At 41.5% G+C, this 25,040-nt stretch overlaps 1 protein-coding gene across 8 annotated transcripts in view; it reads left to right on the forward strand.

The window, feature by feature from the left end:
• FAM160A1 (family with sequence similarity 160 member A1) overlaps positions 1–25,040 on the forward strand; it is a 210,988-nt gene that overhangs the window by 136,813 nt on the left and 49,135 nt on the right. For all 8 annotated transcript variants that reach the window (XR_004968310.1, XM_036313913.1, XM_036313912.1 and 5 more), the window contains 2 exons: positions 6,232–6,390; positions 8,350–8,436. Coding sequence is in view for 7 of the 8 variants with exons in the window: in XM_036313913.1 (XP_036169806.1) it covers positions 6,232–6,390; positions 8,350–8,436 (246 nt within the window). In the remaining variant the exon portion in view is untranslated. The remainder of the gene's footprint in view (positions 1–6,231; positions 6,391–8,349; positions 8,437–25,040) is intronic.

Here is a 25,040-nt window from a genome sequence, read left to right on the forward strand (position 1 = left end):
AATCAATAAAAATATATTTTAAAAATTAGCCTGCTATATTTGGTCAAACATTTAATTATTCAGGGTCAGACAAAATGATTTCGTAGGCCTTATACTGCCACAGGCCGGTCATTCTGCACCCCTGTTCTACATAATGAATTACTATACAGAATTCAAAATGAATGAATTGCATGTATAGTGTACATGTAACTATATATGTGTGAATACCTACAAGTCTAAAAACATGTTAAGTAAAAATACAAGTAGCAAAAGGTTACATATAGTATGTTAGTAAATTCACAAAGTTTTAAGACATAAGGTATGCTGTTTTTTGGGTACATGTGAATACAGTAAAAGTACAAAAACAAGTACTGGAATATGTTCTCACTTCAAGACTGTGGTTGCTTTTGGGGGTGAAGGAAGGAGAACGGAGGGTAGTGGGGTTGGAGTAGGGTTTAGCTCTATTTGTTAGATTTTATTTTTTGATAAAAATAAAGAGTGCCCTGAAGAAATGATGTGCAAACATTAAAATCTGTGAAATTTTGGGATAGTTTCTATCCTGTTATATTATATATGTTTGTAACATTTCATACTTAAACATTTAAATTTATTAGGACTAGAATAGAGCATATTTTTAATGTTTAGATTTTCACTTATGTTGTAAGCAGATTTTACTGAGTAATTGTTGCTTTTATAAAACTGTATTTTCAAACACTGTCGAGTTCATTAAAGTTGGAGGAAAAACAACGTCTACAGCTGACATTATTTTCTAGAATGGAACACAGAGCTGCTGCATTGTGTTAAGTTGCCCCTCAGGATGGATCCCATAATCTCATTTGTCCCCAGTTTTCTATAATTACATCTGACAACATAATTTTTAAAAAAGGGGGCCTCTGTATGTTGAGTATAAAAGCATCCTCTATTAACCACCCAGCTAAGGACCACAATTGACAAAAGGCTTTCTCTAATTAGTATGATTGTCAAAGTGTGTTAGCATCAGGTGTGGGGAAGAGTAATGACTCTTTCCGGAAACTAGACCACTGTTGGAAACTCCTGCTGTTGTCATTGATAGGAAGAGCTTGCTGGTTCCGCCACCGCTCATCTCACGATGTGCTTTTTCCAAGAAAAGGAGGATGAGAATACCCTAGGGAACAATTTAGAGCCAACAAATGATTGGGAACTCTATGACCCTGTCTTCTTTTGATTTTTTTTTTTAACAAATATTAATGATTAAGCCCTTGTCACTTGTTACTGATTGGCAAAAGTAGGAAGCAGCCTATACATAAATTCAGAAAGGCAAATTGAAATTTTGCAACCTTTAGGTACACAGCCGTAGGTAGAACATTATTTATCCCATATCTAAAATTTATGAGGCTTTTTATGTTGGCAAGGTGTATCAAATGGTCCCTACCAGGTGTTCTGCTGCTAGCTTCAGACTAAAGCCATCTGCTAAAAAATCTTTTTGTTTTTGCTAAAATTAGCTGGGTAGTGTTAAATGTTTTGTGTTAAAGATGGACCTTCCCTGGCTTGTTTTGTGCTCTGGGCACATCACCTTTCTTCCCTCCAGTGGGAACATCGGTATGTGTCAACCATGATGGTCACCTTTTCACATGCGTTATTTTCTTTAATTCCCACAGCAACTCAGTAAAGAAACTGAACCCTAGAGGACTTAATCACTGCCTGTAAATGGCTGAGGCAGGTTCAACAGCTGCGTTAGTCTGATACTAAAATCCATGGTCTCAACCACTACCATGCTTTCAGGGAAGTGGTGCTGTTTAAATTATCCGTTATTATCCTTATAGTTTTATATGGTGATTATTTTCTTTTAAGGAGACTCTTGAAAGAAAATAAATTAAAAATATTGGGTTAATACTTAATGTGTTAGGAACAAATATGTCTTATAATTACTTTTGTGTGGCCAGGATCAATGCAAGGCTAAAATAGTGGATGGGTATTTTATTTTTAATTAGCTGTTGAATATCTATATATTTTTAAATTAAGTTAAAAATGAAATTTAAAAGTAAATGGATAGTGCCATTAAACTCTTGGAAAAATTATCTACAAACCTGTTGCCTCTTCTTTTCCCTTGTCCTGTTCCCACAGCACCCTCTGGTTCCCTTTGTGGACCAATCGTCTTTCTTGCATTTATTAGTTTATCACCTTTCTTCTCCTTCTCTCTTGGGCTGGCTTGTTCACTTCTTTCTCCAGCACCTGGGCCACAGTCAGTGTTTTAGAAATATATGTGGATTGGGTGAATGGATCTGAACTCTGAGCAGTCTTAGAAAGGAGGATCTAAGTATTCAGCAGTAAAGATTTGGAATCTTGTTCTTAAGACTATGTAATACTAGTTCTGGCTTGTGCGACTCAGTTGGTTGAGCATCATCCTGTGCACCAAGAGGTCACCAGTTTGATTCCCAGTCAGGGCACATGCCTTGTGTTGCGGGTTCAAACCCAGTAGGGGTGTGCAGGAGGCAGCTGATCTATGTTTCTCTCTCTCTCTCCCTCTCCCTTGCTTTCTCTCTAAAAAATCAATAAAAACCTATTTAAAGGAAAGATGTGATACTCTTTATTCTGCAGAATATTTTCTTCCATGTTTCTTTGCCTGAAGAACATAGCAGAGATGTTCGCTAGCCCCACGTATAGTGGCAAGAACCTGGTAGTTCTCTGTTCCAATCGCCACACTGCACTGTCTCTAGAGACAGGCTTCTGTTCCCATCTTAGCCATGCCTTTTCCAAGAATACGCTTTAAAAAAGTGAATATTAGGTATGTGTTATTTTTAATTACTGTCACTGATGTATGTAATTTGAAGATTAATGTTGCTGTAATTATATTGATATACTAAATAGTTATTCCCAGCTTTTTAGTCAGACAAATTAAGCCTGTCTTTATGAATTCATTTTCAGAGTCTCAAAGTGGTTAAGGAATCGGGCGTATGCAGAATTAAAGCCTTTGTTCTGTGGTTAATTTAGCATGAGTTAGCAAATGTAATTGATTTTTAAAATGTGGCATCAAGGTTAGATTTCCCTTCAAGGAGAACTTTTGGTCTCTGTTCTCTCTTGGTAGAAGATTCTAATTTATTACAGACAACTCACTCGGGTCACATTTACAACGGGAGTTAAAGTGATTGGTTTGGGTGTGTAGATAAGGAGTTAAGTACTTTAAATAGGGGACAGTCTCCTTTGGGAACACAGATGCTTTGATTATGAAAAAGAGATAAATGCATTATCTTGTTTACTGTTGTATTTCCTGTACTTACCCTAGTACCTGGCCTGAAGGTGCTTAGTAATTCTTTTTTAATGAACGAGTGAATGAATGGGTGAAAAAAGGTCATTAGGAAAAAGGACAGAGAAACAGACATAATCTTTTGGTTTCTCAAATATTGAAATGGTTCGCTTCTTTCTCTCACTGCCCTTCCTACTCCACTGTGGGCTCCCACTCCATGTGACCCCCAAACCCTCCTTCCCGAGGCATCATCTGGTTTCTCTGCGCTAAGACCTTCAGGTTCTCATTTCTCAGGCCAGGCCTGTACTCTATTGTCCAACTGGGTGTGTTTCTCACGGGAAGCACTGTTGGCCTCTGCTACTCCATATACCTGCCTGCACAAGTCATCCACACACCAGTGAGGACTGGACTGGACAGGTGACACCAGGTGAGACGGAGCAGACAGCCGTAAACTAATAAATGCAAGACCGACAGGTGCTACACAAAGGAATACAGAGGATGCTGTGGGAACAGGACAAGGGAGAAGGAGGGGCAACAATGAGGTTATAGATCATTTTTCCAGGTTCAACATACCTGGACCCCCACCACCTCCTCTGACTTTCTGATGTCAGGCACTATGGGTTACTTTATCATATCTCATCTGCATAAACCTCCCTTCCCTCTCCCTCTGGTCTGTATGGCTTGAGGTACCATGTACATGTGGATGGTTCCAGATCACCATCTCTAGCCCAGATCCTTCTCTAAGCATCAAGTCCATACAGCTGCCTACTGGGCTCTCTAGTGGATGTCCCTCAAGCTCTTTATCTTGGCCTACAGAACCCTGCAGGGTCTGACTCCTGCTTACCTTGACGGCTCTTTCCACCTCTGATTCTACATTCCAGTAGCACTGCACTGCTCTTCGTTCCTGGAACATGCCATTTTTCCTTCTTCCTTTGAGCTTTTGTACACACTCTGCTTAGAACATTCTTCCATTCAACACTCTTTTTTGGCCATCTACTGTTTATTCTTTAGCAGCTTGGGCGTCACTTCTTCTGAGACCATTCCCTGCTCCCCCACCCCAAGTCTGGATTAAGGGCCTTTTGTATATCCACAGCACCATGCATTTTCTATCATGTTTCTGAACATTTATTACACTATTATAATTGCTGATTCATCTCTTATTAGACTCTGAGATCAATGAAAACTTCGCTGTTTCTTTCCTGGGCCTAAGTTAGGATTGAATGTTTTCTTGAATGTTTCTAGCCCATCTGAGTCCCTCATAACCTCAGGGATTAGAGGAACGCCTTTTATAGGTAACTTCTTGCTTCTGTTCCGTGCTATTCCTCTGCCTGATCAGGATCTCTGAGGTGCTGTTTGGCGATCATCACTTCCCAACTGTGACAGCCCTAGTTTCCCTCAGATTATGCTGCACAAGGTAAAATCAACAGGCTCACAGCACAAGTGGGTTCCTTGCCCACATTTCTGTCTCTGTTAAAGACATCATTATTTTCTTAATGACCAAGCTGGATAATTTAATAGTTTGAAGTTATCACTCATCCTCACTTACTAAGCCCAAACTCTGTCCTTTTAGGAACCTAGCATTGAGGGAGGAAGTAAACCCCATGAGCTTTGGATCAATATTGGATCGACAGATGTCATGGTTAGCTCACCCTCACACCCACCTCACACATGAATCTCAAATTTATTTCCTCCTCTCTTTTCCGACTGCCAATACTTCAGCTTAGCCCCACTGTAGCTCTGTTTGAACTATTGTCATCATGTCTAACTGACCCATGGCCCCCAGTTCTTTTTTCTTGCTATCACTTGTGAAGATCAGATTAAAGCACTTTTCAAACTGTAAATAGGCACGTGTCAGTCATGACCTTGAACATGTTTGCAGGACTCTTTCTCTAAAGCAGCGGTTCTCAACCTGTGGGTTGAGACCATCGGAAAACAGATATAGCATATCAGATATTTACATTATGATTCATAACTAGAAAAATTACAGTTATGAAATAGCAATGAAAATAATTTTATGGTTAGGGGTCACCACAACATGAGGAACTGTATTAAAGGGTCGCGGCATTAGGAAGGTTGAGAACCACTGCAGCCACTCATGGTTCTTACCTGTGAGATCTTCTGACCTGGGCTGCCATAATCTAGGGCAGTGGTCGGCAAACTGCGGCTCGTGAGCCACATGTGGCTCTTTGGCCCCTTGAGTGTGGCTCTTCCTAAGCCTTAGGAGTACCCTAATTAAGTTAATAACAATGTACCTACCTATATAGTTTAAGTTTAAAAAATTTGGCTCTCAAAAGAAATTTCAATCGTTGTACTGTTGATAATTGGCTCTGTTGACTAATGAGTTTGCCGACCACTGGTAGGTCTTCCTCCCAGAGACTGGGTTTGTCCCTTCTCTGAATCTGCATGCAGCGTATGTACTATAATGCTTGTTGATGAGTTTGCCCCTCTCCTTAACAGCTTGGGGGCAGGAATCATGTTTTCTTCATCTTTGCCTCTCCCTCGCTCCCCCTACCCTTAGACCAGCATGTGCCCGGTACAAAAGAGACAAGCAACCTGTATCTACCATGTATGAATCAACCAAATACCCTGGTTGCTGCTGTTCCCTCTACAGGAGTTGTCCTTCCCTGCTAATCTTCACCTGTCGAATCCTTACTAGCTAGCAAAATACCCTCTCACACTTTAATACCTTGCTACTTCAAGCGCAGTCTTTGGACCAGCAGCATTGGCCTCCCCGGGGAGCTGTTAGTTGCAGGTTCAAACTTTGGAAAAGAGCCCGGCCAGTGTGGCTCAGTGATTGAGCATCGACCCATGAACCAGAAGGTTGCTGGTTTGATCCCCGGTCAGGGCATATGCCTGGGTTGCGGGCTCAGTGACCATTAGGGGGCATGCAGGAGGCAGCCAGTCAATGCTTCCCTCTCATCCATATTTCTATCTCTCCCTCTCCCTTCCTCTCTCTCTCAAAACCAATAAAAACATATTTTTAAAAATCTTTGGAAAAGAGCTGACTACATCTTTATTTCTGAACACAGGTGCTCGCAACGGGGCTCAGTGGTCTCTACTCTTCCCTGCCTACGAAGCTGGAAGAGAAAGGCGAGGAGTGGCACTGCCTCCTGAAAGACGACTGGCTCCTCCTCCCCTCCCTCGTACAGTTCATGAACTCCCTGGAGTTTTGCAACGCCGTCATACAGGTACTGAGTGCAATGCAGGGACCCTTGGTTAGGATCCATTCAGAGTATAAGCATGGTAAAGGAGTAGTATATAAATAGTCCTTTTTTTTATTTTAATGTTTATGGAATATTGATGTTTTACTCGAAGCATACTAAGTATTCTTGAATGAGTGAAAATGTTAGTTTATGGGGTTTCTGGGAAGTTTTAATTGAGAAAAAGTAAGTAGATATTCTTTTCTTCCTTATAAAAAATGCTAATTATGTTTTGATTATCCACTTAACCATCAAAAATAAGTTCAATGCCTGACTCATTTAATAGATATTTTTAGGCTTCTAAGTACTCCAAATTATACCACTTTTATTTCAAGGTCTTTTGGGGAGTCTACAAAGGAAAACACTTTGTTGTGCTTAATGGTGCATACTACATAAAGAATATTGTTATCCCAATTGAATTTAGAAGAACTTAAGCATCTTCTTAGCAACACAAATTACATTTGCTTTGAAATTGGCCTGCTTTGGGGGGGAAAAATGCCACTGAACTCTACTATACTTGGCTTCTTGATTAGATTTTTATTTTCAGATTTTTTTTGTTACTGTTTTGAATAAAAATTAGATTTTATAAACATCTAAGGATGTAGTAGGTTTTCATAAAAAATGTTTTATTTCTGTATAGCATAAGCATCACCTCAATATTGGATTTATTAAGAAATCAAATTTTCTTTATGGTGATTGTGAGGTGAAAAATGTTAGTTATAATCTGTTTATCTACCAAATAAAGAAATAGCTTCTGGAAAGAAATGCAGTAAATCACTTTGGTTCCCATCTCATTTTTATTGCTAAGTCAAAGGAAGTTTTATTTATATATAAGATAAGTGGATTACATCTTAAGTTATTTTTTTTCTTTAATATTACAGTCTATCAACATTTTCCTGCAGAAGTGTGTGGACATAAAAGAGATGGAACTGTTAGTTTCTCCCCAAATGTACACAGAGATTATTAGTAATTTAAAGATCTAGCCTCACTTCCCTAGAAAATGCCTTTTATTTGATTTGATTTGATTGTATGTCTTTTTAAGAAAGAGAATTAAAGCTAACAGGCATGGTTTAGAACCGAGAAGTGATATATTTCATTCAATATTTTGAGGCCATATACTTTTAAGATTTTGTTTGTTTGTTTGGGGGTGCTATTGAAAAGATTACTTGTAAAAGAGGCTAACCAAAGAACTTGTATGCATATATGCATAACCCATGGACACAGACAATAGTTGCAGTGAAGGCCTGGGGAGGTGGGGGGCGGGTATGGGGTGGAGAGGTTAATGGGGGGTAAAGGGGGAACATCTGTAGTACTTTCAACAATAAAGATAAATTTAAAGATATTAGTGGGGGTTATCCATACAATATATATTTTGTAAATTAAATATAGAAAGACTTGTGCCTCTGATAATGTTTTCTGCTTTTGAATAGGATCTAATTTTTATGAACAGAATTTCTAAATGCCTTCCTCCTTAATAAAATGAGTAGCAGAAAATGCACCTCTAAAATGAGAAATTCTTTTCTACCAGCAAAATAAATGTATTTAATTGTCCATTTTGACAGTTGTATTCTTTTTTAAAATTAGTCACAAATTGAGATGGGACATAGATGAAATTATGGGGTAAAATTATACTTTCTAGTTTGTGAATTTTATGATATGACTCTGTATACATCTTCAGTCTATTTTTTTCAAATAGAAACTTAAAACTATCAGCTTCTCTCTCTCTCTCTTTTTTTTTTTGAAAGTCCAAACTATTTATACTGGAATAAACCATCTGGAAAAATTCCATGGTGGTTTGAAGTCTGAATTATTTTTTAAACATGAAATAAATGGCCAAAATTTGGATTTCTATTTTGAATTCAGGATGTACACAGAAATGTTTGATTTTTAAGAAGACCTAAAAATTGAATTCTTTGTAATTTTTATAACTACTTATTTCTCTCTTAGGTGGCTCATCCTTTGATCCGTAACCAGCTTGTAAATTATATTTACAATGGGTTCTTGGTACCAGTCTTGGCTCCTGCTCTCCACAAGGTCAGTGACTGGCTGATGTAATATTTTATCTGTTTGTAGTACAACTTATGGAAACTGAGAGAGGCCAACATGGTGTAACTGACCCGATGGTGACTTCACCCTTATTTCTCGTACCAGCTATATTCCTTAGCCATATCAAACAGGCCTTAACAATGGTGACAGCTTTAAGTCCGATGGGCTCCATTTATTGTCATAGAATACGGCATTTTGAATGTCAAGTAAGATAGTCTAAACCAGGATTGGCAACTAGACTGACTCTTGTGCTTGCTGAGGTCATGGATGGTGGCTACTTGGAACTTCCTGTTAAGCCGTCCTGTAAGGCTACATCTGTCACAGGGGGAGCAAGGTTTACTATGGCTGTAAAGAGGGGTGTGGTAGCAAAAGTCCCATGGATTTGCCATATTTAGGACATAATTTTTTATTATAAAAATTTTGAGACAGCAAAAAATTAGAGTGAAGCCAAGTTAAGGTCTCATCAAAGGTTGGCTGTCTCATTCGCACCAGTCTGAATTCACTATGATGCTCTCATTTTGTGTAATAAGTCAGCTTACTCCATTGTGAGCTGTCAGGAGACACCCATGGACCTAGAATTCTAATTTTAAGTTCTTGATTCACCAAGTAAAGAAACATATACAATATTTAGTTCAAGAGGATCTTTGTCAAGTTGTTGTAATTGCCAGCCTTGGTCAGGAGAGAAGCAGGAAGTACTTATCACATGCATTTAGATGGAATGCCCGTTTTTCTGCACCTGGAAATTCCATTTCCATGAGCTCTCATTTTATAGAATCTGAGATTACATTATTATGGCAACTTTGAAGCCTGGCTGTATATGCTGATGGGAGGAGCAGGTCTCCACAGCAATCCCCAGATTTCCAAAGTATTTTATTTTGAGCAGATGCTACCTTCAAGGCAATTCCATACCACAGATACCATGGTTAGTATTACAGCTCCAGCAAGCCTTTCTGCATGCTCATCTCATGGAGCAGCAGGTCTTGGTGGAAGATGTTCATGTCTTGCCACTTAGTGCCTTTTGAGCACAGTGGCAATGTTTTCCAAACAGACAGGGTATTTGCTCTGAATAGGACTTGTGTGTTACTTCTAGGCTCAAGAGGGACTCTTGGGTACGGTTTGAATATAAAAGTATTGAGATTTCCAGTTTACTTTAGTGGTTTGTGGGCACAAAGGGCCCACGTCTTTAAAATTAAAAATGCTTGTAAAATATGGAACATATCCTTGGAAAATACACCCCTTGTATTTGTTTCCAGGTTGCCTTTCTGTTAGTATCTTGCTATTCTGGGGTTGGGTGGGTGTCTTGAAGTGGAGGTCTCCAAGCCTCTGCATGAAGGAACCCAGCAGAGCTGGTGAAATCCTTGGCAGTAATGATCCCTGTACTCCCCCGCACATTTAGACTTAGTTCCACATTTATTCCCATCCTTTCCCCCATTGACCAGTTAACCTAAAATAATTTCTTATCATTGCCATAATAGCTGTAATTAGAAAAATATTATTTGCTCAGTATATTTTATGGTATTCTAATTAACCTACCTTAATTTTACAAATATTAATGTTAACTCTCTATCCCTAATTGAGGATGACATCCACCTCAGAGAGCTGTCATGAAGCTCTGATGGGTCACAGTGCTCCCCTTCATAGCACTCACCACAAGTGGAATCGAATCATTAAATGTGCAATAACTTGCTGAATAGCCTGTGTCCACAATGGTGCACCTGCTTCTTGGGGTAGGGTTCACACTTCTTTTGTTCACTGGGGTATCTCCAGTGCCAAGCTCAGTCCCTTAGATTTAGAGGTTGAATAAACAGCACACAATGGAATGATGTTTGTCAGAGGGCCAAGCAGAGTGTTTGCACTTGGTACATCTCCCGAGAGTGGCTCATAGAGAATAATAATAGCACCTTACATATATTAACAAAGATTGTTCTCAGTAATTCCCATAATTAAATGAAAAATTTTAATCATGAAGTGATTTTAATACATGCTTATTGTGGAAAAATACAGTCAATACTAAGTATATAAAATGCAAAGTGAATGTTACCATATTAGATTTACAATCCCTAATTAAGATTCCTTAACTTTTATCCATCGCGGACCACTTCTCCCAGGACTATTGAGCTACTAGAAAGAATATTTCCTCCTTAATTTATTTTTCATCCTGCTCGTCATCTTTTTATTTTGTTTGTGGTTAACAGCCTTTCCTCTGGCTCTTGGTTTCCGAAATGGTTGATGAAGAAAAGAGCCTTTTATGAATATCAGGACAGAGGCCAAAAACAGTTGGGGAAAAATGTCCAGGATTGGGTGTTTCTTGAGAAGTTCCCTGTGGGAACAGTCCCATGCTGTGTCCTCTCCTTTGATGTGGAAGAGATGCTGGGCATCTCAAGTCTACTGCAGGGGTTCCTGTCCACGGTTTTCGCCTTCTGGGTCTCTTGCCCTGACAGAAGAGCCTTATTTAATGCCCTAAGTAAATTTCTCTGTGAACTATCTCAGCCCCCAGTTTATGCAAAACATTCTAGTTACCTGCCATCAGCGTAGGCAGTTTGTAGAGGTGAATTTAGTCTCTCTCTCATAAGTAATATAAATAAATTCATACTTAAAAACGTTACCACATCACAATCAATACTCACAAAGAGTGTCTCCACAGCATCGCTCAACAAGAGCTGAAGTTATTACAGAGGGTTGTGGGTGGGAAAAGGAGGGGAGGGCAGAAGTGGCAAGTGGAGATGGTCTCCACCTTTCCTCTTCCCACTCTATGTATAAGGTCACACCTCCAGTGCAGGCTGTCCTGCTCCATGCTTCCTTCATGCAGTGCTGTGGGGCAGCCAGTTGTTCTCCTGTGTTAGTATAGAGGTGAGGCTAGTTTCTTTATAGGGCTGCACAGTTTTCTGTAGTGTGGATACACAGGTCTGCAATCCTGTATTCACAACTCAAAAATGCAAACATCTCTGAAAACGGAGTTTTTAAAATAATTGTCTTTGATGGCAAACCCATACCTAAACTGTCTCAAGGCTGTTTTTTTTTTTTTTTTTTAAATCTCACTTGAGTTAATATTTGTGTGTTATATGAAAGGAAAAAAAAATAATGTATTTGATTGTAGAGTTCTGCTCCAGATCTGCTGGGTTACATCAAATATGGCTGTTGTAATATTACTTTTCTAATATATGAAATTTTGAATTCCAAAATGCATGGTCTCCAGGGTTTTGGATAAGAGATTGGAAGCCTATTTTGGACATTTAGGGAGGGATACATTTTGGAGAAAGGTTAAATCACACTTTGTAAAAGTCACATTAAAGAAAATGATATCATGTCAATGTAGGTCATTTAGGAGTTGGATCTAACCATAGCCATGGACATCATGTAAAATTGTGACTTTAGATTAATGGAACAGCCCCCATCCAGCAAGAGCTAGCTCTGTCTCTGTATGTTTAATTGATCAAAGCTAAGTTTTCAAGGCTGAATATTCACCGACATAGTTGTATTAGTCTGTGTTCTCAGTGGAGTGGATGCCAAGATAGGTTCAATGTGCAAGGATTTTGCTAGGGGAAATGTTGGCGAGAGAGAAAATGGGGAGCAAGGTGGGGGAAGGCTGGGGGAGTTGTCAGGCTGCAATGCAAATCTGACCCCAAATGCAGGAGAGGGGGTAAGATTGAATGGGAGTGTTGCAGGCTGCCGGGAGGAGACCTGTGTTTCCCAGGGACAGGTCTGCCAAGCATCCCCACTGCACTGTCATTGGCTGTGAGAAGCCTGTGGGAGGTGTGGGAAGAGTTCAGTGTAGCCACGGGGCCCTTGGTCACTTATGCTCCCTGTAGTTAGAGGTCTAGGTGGTGGATTCCCATGGCCACTGCGTTTCCACATGGTTGATTTCCATGGTGTTCCTGGTTGTAGCTGTCAAAAAGATAGACATATATGTTTGCTTAATTTACAGACCTCCTCTTTTTGTGTGTGAAACATTCCAGAGTTCAAATGCTCTCTCATACATGTGGTCGTTTTGGTCAGGATTAGCTTGAGAAAAGAACTTACTATGTCAGTCACCATGATTATGCTTCAGTCACAAATAACACCATCTATTTATGTTTTTGTTCGCATGACATGTCCACCTTGGGGTGTGGAATGAGCAGCTTGTCGGTAGCTTTTCTCCATGTTATCCTCAGCCAGGGCCCAGGTTGATAGATCTTCAACATCTGATATCTCTGGCCATAATGTCTGAGGGGAGACCATAGTGAATGGCCCGCTGGCTTTTGAAGCTCTTGTGTGGAAGTGACACACGTCGTTTCTGTTCTCATTTCATTCTCTGAAGCAAAGAAAATCACATCTGACCTCAGAGGGGAGTGCAGTTTCATTTTCTCAAAAAGAAAAGTCTAGAATGTGATCATCAGCCCTAATGACTTTTGTCAGATGGCACCCACTGGGTAGTGAGGAGAGTCTATAGGAGTATGATGTTTCAATGATCGATTGCTGTGTGATAAGCTGCCCCCAAACTTAAAGACTTAATCATTTATCATTAGTATAAAGTACAAGTCTCTGGTTCAGGAATTAGGGCAGGGCACAGTGGGGACAGCTCGTTTCTGTTCCATGATGTCTGGGGCCTGAATAGCTTGGAGCTGGATGGATCTCTGTCTCTCTGCCTCTTTCCCTCTTTCCACAGAGCCTCTCCCTGGGCCATGTTGGGCTTTCTCACAGCATGGCAGCCTCAGGTAGTTGAATTTCTTATATGTGGGATGAGGGCTCCAAGAGACAGGAAATACAAGGAGCCAGTCTGGAAACTGAAACAGTGCTGCTTCTGTCATATTTTACTGTTCATAGTAGTCACAGAGCCCGCCCATTTTATAGGGGAGAGGACATAAACCTCCCACCTCCTGATGACAGGAATATCAAAGAATTTGTGCCCAAGTTCTGGGTAGGTTTACCCTGGTTACCACCCCTACAGTTGAATATGTTTATTAAGGGGCAGAGAAGTATATAGAAAGGGCCACCTGATAAGAACCATGGACTTCTGTCATGGATCACAACCAAACCTGAGGCAACCCCTCAGGGAAGAAGTCAGTGGAATAAAATAAACATCCAAACTTTATGCTCCTTCCTTCCTCTGATGTCCTGCTGGCCTCCCATTGGGTGAACCCAAATGGAAACCAGGTGGCAAGGGAATCATGGGAAAAAGAGGTCCATGTAGGTCAACTGGGCTCTGCGCAGGGTGAAAGATGGAGAGGGGCAAATGGAAGGCATCCAGCACACTTATTTACTAGGGTCAGCATTTTAGAGTAGTAATTAGCACATATAGATGGCATCTACAGAGTGTGTTTGGAAAGGCTTAAGTAAACGGGGGGTTTAAAAATTTCTAGAAACACATAAGAAAGTCTACTTTTTATAGTTTATAGTTACTTCCCAATTCTATGTATTGAACCGTATCCTTTAAAGCCTAAAATCATGGTTATACTTGAATGTGGTAGGTAGATATACTAACAATATACTAGTCATGAATGTTTTCTCTTACTCGGTCTTCAAAAACCAGCTTAAATCTCACTGGTTTCCTCCGCCTTCCCTAACTTTGGGGGTTCTAGGCTTCCCTCTTTTCTAGAATTTGTAGCTCTTAATGTATGTGTCAGTCATTTTGCACAGAGCATATGCACTTTTGTATTGTTTGGTGTATTCTTATTATTTGACTCTGTGTCCCCACCTCTATCCTGAGACCCTGGAAGAGTCTTTATTTATGGTTCCCAAACCGTGTGCCAAGGAGCCCTGGGGGTTCTCGGTGAACTCACAGGGACGCTGCCAGGTAAGTTAAATTTATGAGGGAAACGCAGTGACATCTGTCTGATACTAAGTGAACTCCTAGCTTGGAATAGTTCAGTTTCAGTATTCAATGCACATTCCTTTCAATATGCTGATACCTTTGCAAAGCTGAGTTTGGGGTGGGTCCTGTGCTGTAAAGCAAATGCACATGAAAATTGGTGTGGGACGGAGTGAGGTTGGCAGTGTCCAGTCTGATTCCTAGGTGTAAGTGACCAGCAGGAAGTGAGTTGTTAGGACTTAACCACATTAAATTATTTGGTCTTAAATACTTAATAAAAGGGATAGTTGGGCATTTCTTCTGGCTTCTGAGGGCTATGAAAAAAAAAAATTACTGATACACTGAAGATACCGTGAACTGAAAATGCTTTAGATCCTCTGATCTGTGAAGTATGATCTTTTATGCCACCAGAGCAGGTTTGGCCAGCTACAATCTGGGGGCCAAGTCTGGCCTGTGGTTTGTCATTGTGTATCTTGAGTTAAGAGTGGTTTTTATATCCATCGAAAGATAAATAGATAAACAAAAGTGATACACCACACACACACACACACACACACAGAGGAAATTCTGACACACAGATGAACCTTGAATTGTGCTAAGTGAAATAAGCCAGTCAAAAGCGGACAAATATCACATGAATTCACATATATGACATACCTAGTGTAGTCAAATTTATAGACAGAAACCAGAAAAACAGTTACCAAAGAGGAGGGAGTAATGAGGAGTTACCGTTGAATGGGTACAGTTTCAGTTCCCCAGAGGAAAAGAGTTCTGGAGATTGGTTGCACAACAGTGTGACTGTACTTAACACCACTGAGCTGTGCACTTAAAAGTGGGTAGGGTGGTAAATTCTATGTCTTACCCACAATTTAAAAGGATAGGAATATACAACAGAATGACAAACCCTAAAATACTTACACTTTGGCCCTTCACAGAAAATGTGGGCTGAGCCCTGCTCTGGAGGGTAGCATGGTGCTCTCTCTATATTTTAGATCAGCGGTCGCCAACCGGTGGTCCGCAGACCGCTGGTGGTCCATGAGGTCCTAAAGGTTGGTGACCGCTGTTTTAGATGATCCATATATGTTTGTAGATGATGGTAATAGTGGAAGAAATCCCCAGTTAGAAAGAGATGGCCTAGTGAAAACATTATCAAGTCCTTTTTTATTTTTATTTTTTTAAGGCAGTGATGAGGCTGAGGAGCAACAGGCAGAAACAGAAGGAAGCAGGCTGATTGGCTTTGCCACTAGCTTGGAAGAGTCTTTGTCCAGGTGTGTTGTTTAGGGGTCCTGGGCTGGTGGGAGACCAGCAGACAGTTGGTGGCAGCAGCTGAAGATGGCTCTAGCAGGGGCAGAAAGGGGACTGGAGGGCTCAGTCGTCTTATTTCTGTCGCGTGTCTTATGAACTAGGATGGTCTTCTGTTTTGTGGGTTATAGTGGTTCCTCTATTTGAAGACTGGTGAGAAATTAAGGGAGAAATTTGGGGCTCTCTGTAGTAGTTGAAGGTGGAGACATCGAGGATGTTGAAGTAAGGGATGGATGGAGGGAAAAGCGATCACACACCATCCTTTTCTGCAGGCAGCTCACAGGCGTTAGCAGTAAAAACTGTGGCCTGAGAGAAATCCTGTACCTCTGGTTTTTGCAAAGAGCAGCTAGCTGTGTTTCATTTAGCAAATTATTCCACATACGTGTGCCTGGAAAACCAGCAGCAAAAAAATCTACCAGAAAAAAACGATTTTTCCACCATCTCTGCATGCTGAAACCATGCTGGAACAGTATACATGGGTAGAATAATTTCAGGCATTTCCTTAAAGGCATGTGTGCTGAGTTCCTATAAGCCACATTGGAGCCCATTTGTTTTACAATCTTGTCTTCCAAACACATACATACATATTCATGAGCTGTATCCTGTGAGCGCAGTAATTCATAGCTTATTGACTTAGGTTGATGGATGGAAGTTTTTTGGGGACTAGAGAAGAAATGATGGAAATTTTGAGAGGCTGGGAGCAGCCACACTTGTGAATCACCCACTTGCCATTAATGTGTCTGTGGGTGGGGTAGGCGGGGACCCCTTGCTCTCACTAGCTAGGAATGTTTTTAACTTTTATGAAACTAGTTAGAGTGACGATTTTAAGAGAAATTAAATACAATCCTCAAATGATCATCATTAGTAAATGTTAATGAGCTATAATTGGTGCTGAGTTTATGGGAGGAATACCTAAGCCTGTATGTCCTGCTGTTTTCAGTCTCCAGTAGAATGAGCAGAGCAGCCTGTCACCTCACTAAGCTCTACTTCCATCCATCCTTCCTCCTACATCTCTAGTCTGGGACGTGGTGGAGGGGCTTTGGGAGGCAGGAGAGCAGAGACAGGTCTCCTGCTGGCTCTTCCGACAGACTTCCTGTTGCATTTTTGGGTACGGAGCATGTTGGTACTCTTTGTCACTGCTGTCATCTGCATCACTTTCTGTTGAAAAACACTTTGAAGTCTTAGGTCTGGTTTCCACTAATGATGTAAAATTTCACCGTCCAGTCATTGCTTTCAGTGGGCAGTTGGAAGAAAAAAAGGAATCAAAACCATGGAATTAGGATGTCATCTTGACCCTGCCATCTTGGCACTTTGAGATTTTATTTATTAAGTTTGGTGGTTCTTTGCTAAATCCATTATAGTTTTTTTGAGTTATGGAGGTCCCCACTAGACTCCAGCTCTGGGGAGAGCTATACTAAAAACTAATGGGATAGTGTTTTGGTCCCTCATTTCATATTTCTACTTATGCATTTCAGTAATTTGCTTTTAAAACCTGTTCTCTAAGTTAGTGACCCAAGATGTTTGAGCACGAAAGGCCTCTGAACGTTGTCCTGCTCCGTTTTCTGCTGGCTCCTTATCCTTTTTCTGTAATGATGTTGAGCTCTCCTGGTTCATATGGAACTTTGCTTATTACCATGCCTTCAGTAGACCAGTCACTTAAATGCCTCTGCCCTCTGCTTTGCTGAAAGCACACCTGTGTGCTCACCTAGACCAACAGGCTGCTGGTCTGGTGAGAAGTGATAGGATCTCAAGGATGCCTGGAGCAGTGAGGTTGTTTCACACAGAAGCTGCTGCTGTTGTCTTAGTCTCTCAGGCAAGTGCAGTGGGCTCCTTGCAGGGAGGTGCTCACTCCCTTCAGGGCCACCTGGCAGCTGGGCTGTGTGTGGAGGCCTGAGCTCAGCAGGAGAGCTGATGCACCTGGTGCCACCTCATGTTTATATTGCATTGTGGTTCCCGTTTGACATGGGAGATCCAGTTGTGACTGAGGAGCTAGTGGAGCCCAAACAATCCTGTCTTCTCAGTTACTCCGAACTTAAACAGAAGAACCGTGGAAGCAGAGAGGCCACAGTACAGATATAAAGCTCGCTGTAGTCCGTCAGCGATGGCAGTTGAACGAGGTAATTAAAAGGCCCAGTCCTGTCTTGGCCCTGCAGCTATGTAATGTGGATCGGCAGTAGCACTATTAAACTCGGTTGAAAAATCATATTAAATAGGCTGTCTCTAGACAGCCTAAATTAATAATCGCTCTATCCAAAGTGAGCCAGCTATTAAGTAGACCTAGAAGATTTCAGTGGCAGTTATAAGAGTATTTGACTTGAAATACTTGATTTATTAATTGAAAACTGAGAGTTAGCTTGTGCCATTGAATACATCCAATTAATGCTTTGTATTCAAATAAAATTTTGGGAAGGAGCACAGCTTAACAGTTTTTAAATTGGGGTTAGAGGTTAGAGAGATGTTAGTTTGAGTTCTGTTGCTTCACTAGCAGTATGACTGTGTCAAGTACCTTCATCTATATGTATATATTACCTGTGGGTAATAACATCTACCTTATTGGTTCTTGTGAAAAATAAATGAAATACTGCATTTAAAGTACTTATTGTCTCTGGTACTTAGTACTCAATATTACCTATTAACCAGCTGAATCTCTGAAATGAAACATCCTTCATATGATATGGTATATTACTGGACAGTGAATTTTATGCCATTTTTAGTGCTATAGTATTTTTTTTAAATATATTTTATTGATTTTTTACAGAGAGGAAGGGAGAAGGATAGAGAGTTAGAAACATCGATGAGAGAGAAACATCGATCAGCTGCCTTCTGCACATCCCCCACTGGGGATGTGCCCTCAACCAAGGTACATGCCCTTGACCGGAATCGAACCTGGGACCCTTCAGTCCGCAGGCTGACGCTCTAGCCACTGAGCCAAACCGGTTAGGGCAGTATTTTTATTTTAGACTAGAAGCCCGGTGCACGAAATTTGTGTACTTGGTGGGGGGAGGGGGGCTCCCTCAGCCCAGCCTGTGCCCTCTTGCAGTCCGGGAGCCCTCGGGGGATGTCTGACTGATGGCTTAGGCCCACTCCCCACAGGCCTAAGCCCGCAGTCAGACATCCTTAGTGCTGCGGGGGAGGCTTGAGAGGCTCCCGCTACCACTGCTGCACTCACCAGCTGTGAGCACAGCTCAGGGCTCCAGCATTGAACATCTGCCCCCTGGTGGTCATGCACATCATAGCGACTGGTTATTCCGCCGTTCTGTCGATTTGCATATTAGCCTTTTATTATATAGGACTAGCGGCCCAGTGCACAAAAATTTGTACACTTGGGGGGGGGGGAGGGGGAGGTCCCTCAGCCCGGCCTGTGCCCTCTCGCAGTCTGGGACCCCTTAGGGGATGACCACCTGCTGGCTTAGGCCTGCTCCCCGGGGGATTGGGCCTAAGATGGCAATCAGACACCCCTCTGCCAGCCTGGCAGCCCTCGAGGGATGTCCACTTGCCAGCGGGGAGCAGGCCTAAACTGCAGTTGGACATCCTTAGTGCTGCTGGGGAGGCAGGAGAGGCTCCCACCACCACCGCTGTGCTGGCAGCCATCAGCCTGGCTTGTGGCTGAGCAGAGCTCCTCCCATGTGAGAGCGCCCTGACCACCAGAGGACAGCTCCTGCATTGAGCGTCTGCCCCCTGGTGGTCAGTGTGTGTCATAGTGACCAGTCATTCCCAGTCCTTCTGCTGTTAGGGTCAGTTTGCATATTACCCTTTTACTATATAGGATAGAGGCCTGGTGCACAGGTGGGGGCTGGCTGGTTTGCCCTGAAGGATGTCCCGGATCAGGGTGGAGGTCCCACTTGGGTTTCTGGCCAGCCTGAATGAGGGGATGATGGCTGTTTGCAGCTGGTCACACCCCCTTCAGGGTGGGGGTCCCCACTGGGGTGCCTGGCCAGCCTGGATGAGGGGCTGAGGGCCGTTTTCAGGCTGGCAGGTGACTGAAGCTCTCAACCTCTCCTTTTTTTCTTCTTCTTTTTCTTCTGGGATTTATTTACCTTCTATGGCTGTCACTGGAGCTGAGAGCTGGCTTTAGCTCTGAGGCTTGGCTCTAGCTCTGAGACCTCAGCTGCTGAAAGCAGGTATCTGGGTTTGTTTGGCTTCTATAATTGAAACTCTGTTGCAACTCCAGCTCTGAGGCCTGGCTGGCTGAAAGCAGGTTTCTGGGGATTGTTTAGCTTCTATAATTGCAACATTGTTTCTTAGAGTGCAAGCTCAGAGGCTGGCAGCGGCATTCAGGGAACCTTGGCTTCCTCCATCACTGGAGCAAGCAAGCCTCCTGTTCGCTTCAGCTGCCTGGCTGCCAGCCGCCATCTTGGTTGGCAGTTAATTTGCATATCGCCCTGATTAGCCAATGGGAAGGGTAGCGAAGTTACAGTTAATTACCATGTTTCTCTATTATTAGATAGGATAATATGCTCATTGTTCCTTAACACATCTTTACCTTATTTCATAGACAGCATGACTCTGGACTTACTCTTTCCTCATTGCTGTCAGAGTGTGGTGTCAACTCAGTTGTTACTAGAATTAGTTTCCTATTTATTCTAAATGTCAATGTCAGAGGTTCTCAAATCTAAATGTACAAAGACAATTATTACCTGGGGACTTTTTACATGGAAACTCCCAACTACTAGAGATTCTGGTCTAATAGGTAGGGCTGAGGCCCAGAGTTTGCACTTTAGCCAGGACCACGCTTGCTTGATTACACTGATCCATGTCCTTCTGCGGGCACTCTGGCTATTTATGCTCTTTCATTGGATGAGGATGCAGAACACATGTGTGATCTCCAGGGCCTTAACCCAGTTAAGGATCCAGGTTTTTCATCTGTGGTAACCCCACTGTGTCAGCCTCCCAAGACTAGTGACCATCAGATGAGGAGGAAGCTGACAGCCCGTTGGGAAGCACTGAAGCCTTTTCCAAATGAGCAAGGTATTAGAACTTGAATACAGTCCACCCTGCTTCCCTCTGGAGCTGTTTTAGCCATCAATGCAGATGACATAGGTCAAATACTTGGCAAAATTTAAGGACTTACTACTACTAGTAGTAGTAGTATCTAAAGGTGAGTAGTGAAAGGAGATTGTTGGGTTCTTATCTAAGAATGTATGTACAGTGTTTGATTGAGGGAAGTACCTCCCATTGTTCATAATGCTGGACAAGTGCCATTATTACTATGAAATAACTCTGCTCTCCTGTGCGATGCTGTCAAGATATGGACAGTGAGTGATGTCATTACCATAAAAACCCAGATGGAAATGCCATTGACTTTGCAGTGGGAATACTGACTGATGTTCTGGATATCACAGAGTATTGTAAGGCATTATCGTTCTACTGCTGACGCAGTCCCACCAGAGCCGTGAGCAGAAGGGAAAAAGTGCTCCTTGTAATTGGAGGTTGCACAATAAGTACGGTGTTGCCAGTTGAGTGAAACCTTATTTCTTTTTTCCACTTTCCATATTCTAGGTTACTAAGTGGAATGTTTAGGTTCTACACAGATGTTTAGATCCATATACAAATATACTTTTCCCATCATCAATATATAGGAAAGCCTAAGAGAATCTATTATTTATCCCAGAGCTATCATGTGTGAACCAGCTGTGGCTCATAATGAAATGTCTACTGTTTATTGTGGAAAGCCTCTGAGAATGTGGAAACTATTGGAAAATTCACTTTTTTTTTTAAAGAAAATCTTGTAATTAATATCTACGGTTTCATGGTAAGCTTCTAGCCTACTTGAAGCACTGGGTCTGAATATTTTGTGAACAGGGAGGTTCCAGATAAGGCACCTAGTGTGTATTCATCTGAGACTTGGCATATTGTTATGGGAATGGAAACCTAAATCTTTCCTCTCATTTTGCATATTGACAGAACAAATAGGGAACTGATTGGCCATTGGATATCATCACTGTGGCTTAAAGCCAGCCTCTTGGTGCCTTGGAGGTATCCCTGTTCCTCTTCCTGTAATGACGCTGAGCTCTACTTGTTTTTTTTTTTTTTTTCTGTCAGTTTATTTTTTTTCATTTTATTTTTAATTTAAATTCCTTATTGTTTAAAGTATTACATGAGTCTCCCCTTTCCCCCATTGACCTCTCCCTGGCCCCCCTCCCTCCAGCCCCCGATCTGTGTCCATTGGTTATGCTCATATGCATGCATATAAGTCCTTTAATTGATTTCTTGCCCCCTTACCCCCCTCCCCCCGCTTCCCTCATAGGTTGGACAGTCTGTTTGATGCTTCTCTGTCTCTAGTTCTATTTTTGTTCATCAGTTTATGTTGTGCATTGTATTCCACAAATGAGTGAGATCATGTGATATTTATTTTTCTCTGACTGGCTTATTTCATTCGCTTAGCATTACTGTCTACTTGTTGTTATGGAGCTATGTTTTACCATGCCTGCAGTATTTCTATAATGCTGGGTCTAATGCTGTGCCCAAACAAATAGACTTAAAATAGAGAGCAAAAGGGAAGGCAAATTTATTCATTGACATAAACCTAGCCATCCAGGTATCCAGCGAATAAGTTCTTTGCAAAGGGTTTAATATGGTGTGGACTTAAGAGTCAGACTGCCAAGATTGATTTCCCAGCTCTGCCACTTGCTGTGTGCCCTTGGGCAGAACCTTTACCCTCACTGAGCCATTTTCCTCATTTGTAAAATGGGGTGATAATGATAGTGCCCACCTTATAGAACTTGTAAGGGTGAAATAAGTTGATACTTGAAAATGGTGCCTGGCACAAAGTGAGTGTTCACTCTATTATCACTGTGTTTGTTTTTCTTCTATACTTGTTGGAAAAATCATAATTTTAGATTGCTGAGCTGTCTTTTCATTGGTATGTAATACTATACTGTAATATTTTTATTTATTCTATAATAATATAAAATTTGGCATATTGCCAAGAGGAAATAGCTAGAGAACTGTAGACATCAAGGTATTAAAAGAAATACTAAGAGAGACTCCTTAGAGCCCAGTTATTTTAACTTTTTCCTAGGTTAATCCCAAACTTCCTCCCACTTGCCTCTCATGGACTTACTTCTCCATTATCCTGGGCCATGTGCTGTACACTGAGTGTGAATTAGCCTTCTAGTGAAGTGTCTGTGCTTATGCGCTTCCTCCCCTGACGTTGCCTTTCTCCTCCAACCAGGCCTATCCAAACATTTCTCATCCTTTAGTGTCCAGACTACATGCCCTTCCTTCTGAAAGTCTTCCTGATCAAGCCAGGAGTAGGCAGCCACTCTTCACTTCTTCAGAGTTTGGTTGGGGACACTTTGTATGATCATTATGGGTTTAATGCATCTTACTTCTCCTCCCAGATGGTCAACACCATGAGAACAGAGGCCACACATATTTGCTTGTTCATTCATCCATTGAACTCATATTACAGCAGCATATGTGGCACACCTCCTTGTACGTATAGGTATTTTTATGTTTTTTAAATAAGGGAATGGGTGAACATAGATATGGTAGCTAAGTAGAGTTGCATGTGTGTAGAGCTAATGTGAGGGAGTGAGAGAGAAACCTGGGGAGAGATTAAATAGTTTAGGCTGTCAGGTCTGGTCAGGTTGATGAACTGATGTTTGGCTGACAGCTGGCACTCAGGGTTGGCATGGAGTGGGAGGAAAGTGAGGTGCATGAGGGGAGGGGTGTTTCGTATTGACTAGAGATGGCTGCTGCTGAAAGTGAGGCAACTCTTAACTACTGTGAAAGTCCAGAGAAATGACTTCAGACAAATATTGCTGGAAAAATAGAATGAAATATATGGATATTTTATAGAAATAATCAAAGGAAAATGAACAAAAAAAGATTTCTGAAGGATCAGTGATGTCTCTAAGATGGATGTTTGAAATGTGCTCTCCTCATCTGGAAATGAAGTTGTATGATGTGGGCAAACTTCACTGTTTTGGGCTTATGTTGCCTATGATTGGCAATATGTCATTGCCATGTTTATGTATCAAAACATCAAACTATATGGTATTTATATTTGTGTTAAATGCTTTAATAGAGGACTAGTAGATTTAGCTACACGGTTTTTCCTTTGAAGATATAATTCTATTAGAATTTAGGAGTTGAGAGTTTTGAAGTCCATAGATTTCAATGTCATAGAAGAGCTATATGTAGAATAAGGGTAAAGGACTCATTTGTCTCCGTGTCCTTATTTCCTGACATGCTCTTAGCCCGATGCTTGGTGCCCAATAGGCACTCCATACATGCTTTTCAGTGAATGGATTAATAACATCTCATTTTCTCAATAAATGAATTACTAATACCTTAGTTTAATGTCCTTGCCAAATCTACACGAAGAGATTAAATTGGAGATGGAAACAGTACATTATGTACTCATAGAATTTTAGTGCTAGACATCATTTCAGAGATTGTCTAGTCCCAGCTCTTTGTTTTTCAGATAAAGACATTGAGGACTAAAGAGGTTAAGCAACTTGCTCACACAGCTGATACCAGCCAACCTTGGACTAAAACCCAAATTCATTTCCAAGTCTCGAAGCCTTAGTATCATCTGTTTTCATGACCCTTCTCCAAAGCAAATCTTAATTCCATGATTCCTTCCATGGCATAAGTTAACTCCTGAGCTCCCAATGCAGAATTTAGGAAACATTCTCCTTATGCTTTTATTAATTCAACGGTTTCTTAGAAAGGAAACCCCCTTCTTTGGAAGGCTGCTCTGCAGTGTGTGGCTGCTTGGGTGCACCCCTGCTGGAGTTTTTCCCTCAGCTCAGTCTGCTCCAGAAGGAGAGCTTGCACCCTCTAGTGGATCTAAGAGGCTCTTAGGTCTGAATTTCTGGTGGTTCTACTTTAAAAAGAAGAGAGGAACAATATTTTTATGTAATTAATCTGTAGATTCTCACATGCAACCCTTTGTTCATATCATGAGAGTGAGGTTAGCAGCTAGGAATGATGGTGTGGTTACTTGTGCCTCATAGTGCTGAAAAAAGGCACCTTATTGACCCCCCCCTTCCTTTTCCTCCCCCTTCTTCTTTTTCTTTTATGGTAGAAGGAGGGTAAGGAAGTGGGCAATATATCAACCTTGCTTTTTCCACCAGTGCTTGGATTCTCTAGGTCAGTTATTCAAACATTAACTCTTCTGTAATGGGCCTTCCCACCGTAGATGAGAACTAGTCCAATCCTAATATTCCTGGGAAATCCAGTAGTACTTCATTGGGCAATTAACATATTCAATCATGTATAGTAATCTAGTACCCAACTGGATAAATGTATTTTGGGAAGTTTCCAAATTACCCCTTTGTTTTCCTTCAATAGTGATTTTAGATGTTTTCATAAGCTCTGCAAAGTACTTATGTGGCAGGTGGCAGAAGGTGGTATCTGTGAAGCAGGATGATTTGATGGCTGAGTGGGTAGCACAGGGGATCTCACCACTGACTTTTCCCTGTGATCTGAAATGCTCCTTTACCTCCCAGGCCCGAGTTTTCTTTGGGAAGAATGTGATTGGTCATCTTTT

The sequence above is a fragment of the Myotis myotis genome, unplaced genomic scaffold (assembly GCF_014108235.1).
Source record: "Myotis myotis isolate mMyoMyo1 unplaced genomic scaffold, mMyoMyo1.p scaffold_m19_p_6, whole genome shotgun sequence".
In the NCBI taxonomy this organism is placed as follows: domain Eukaryota; kingdom Metazoa; phylum Chordata; class Mammalia; order Chiroptera; family Vespertilionidae; genus Myotis; species Myotis myotis.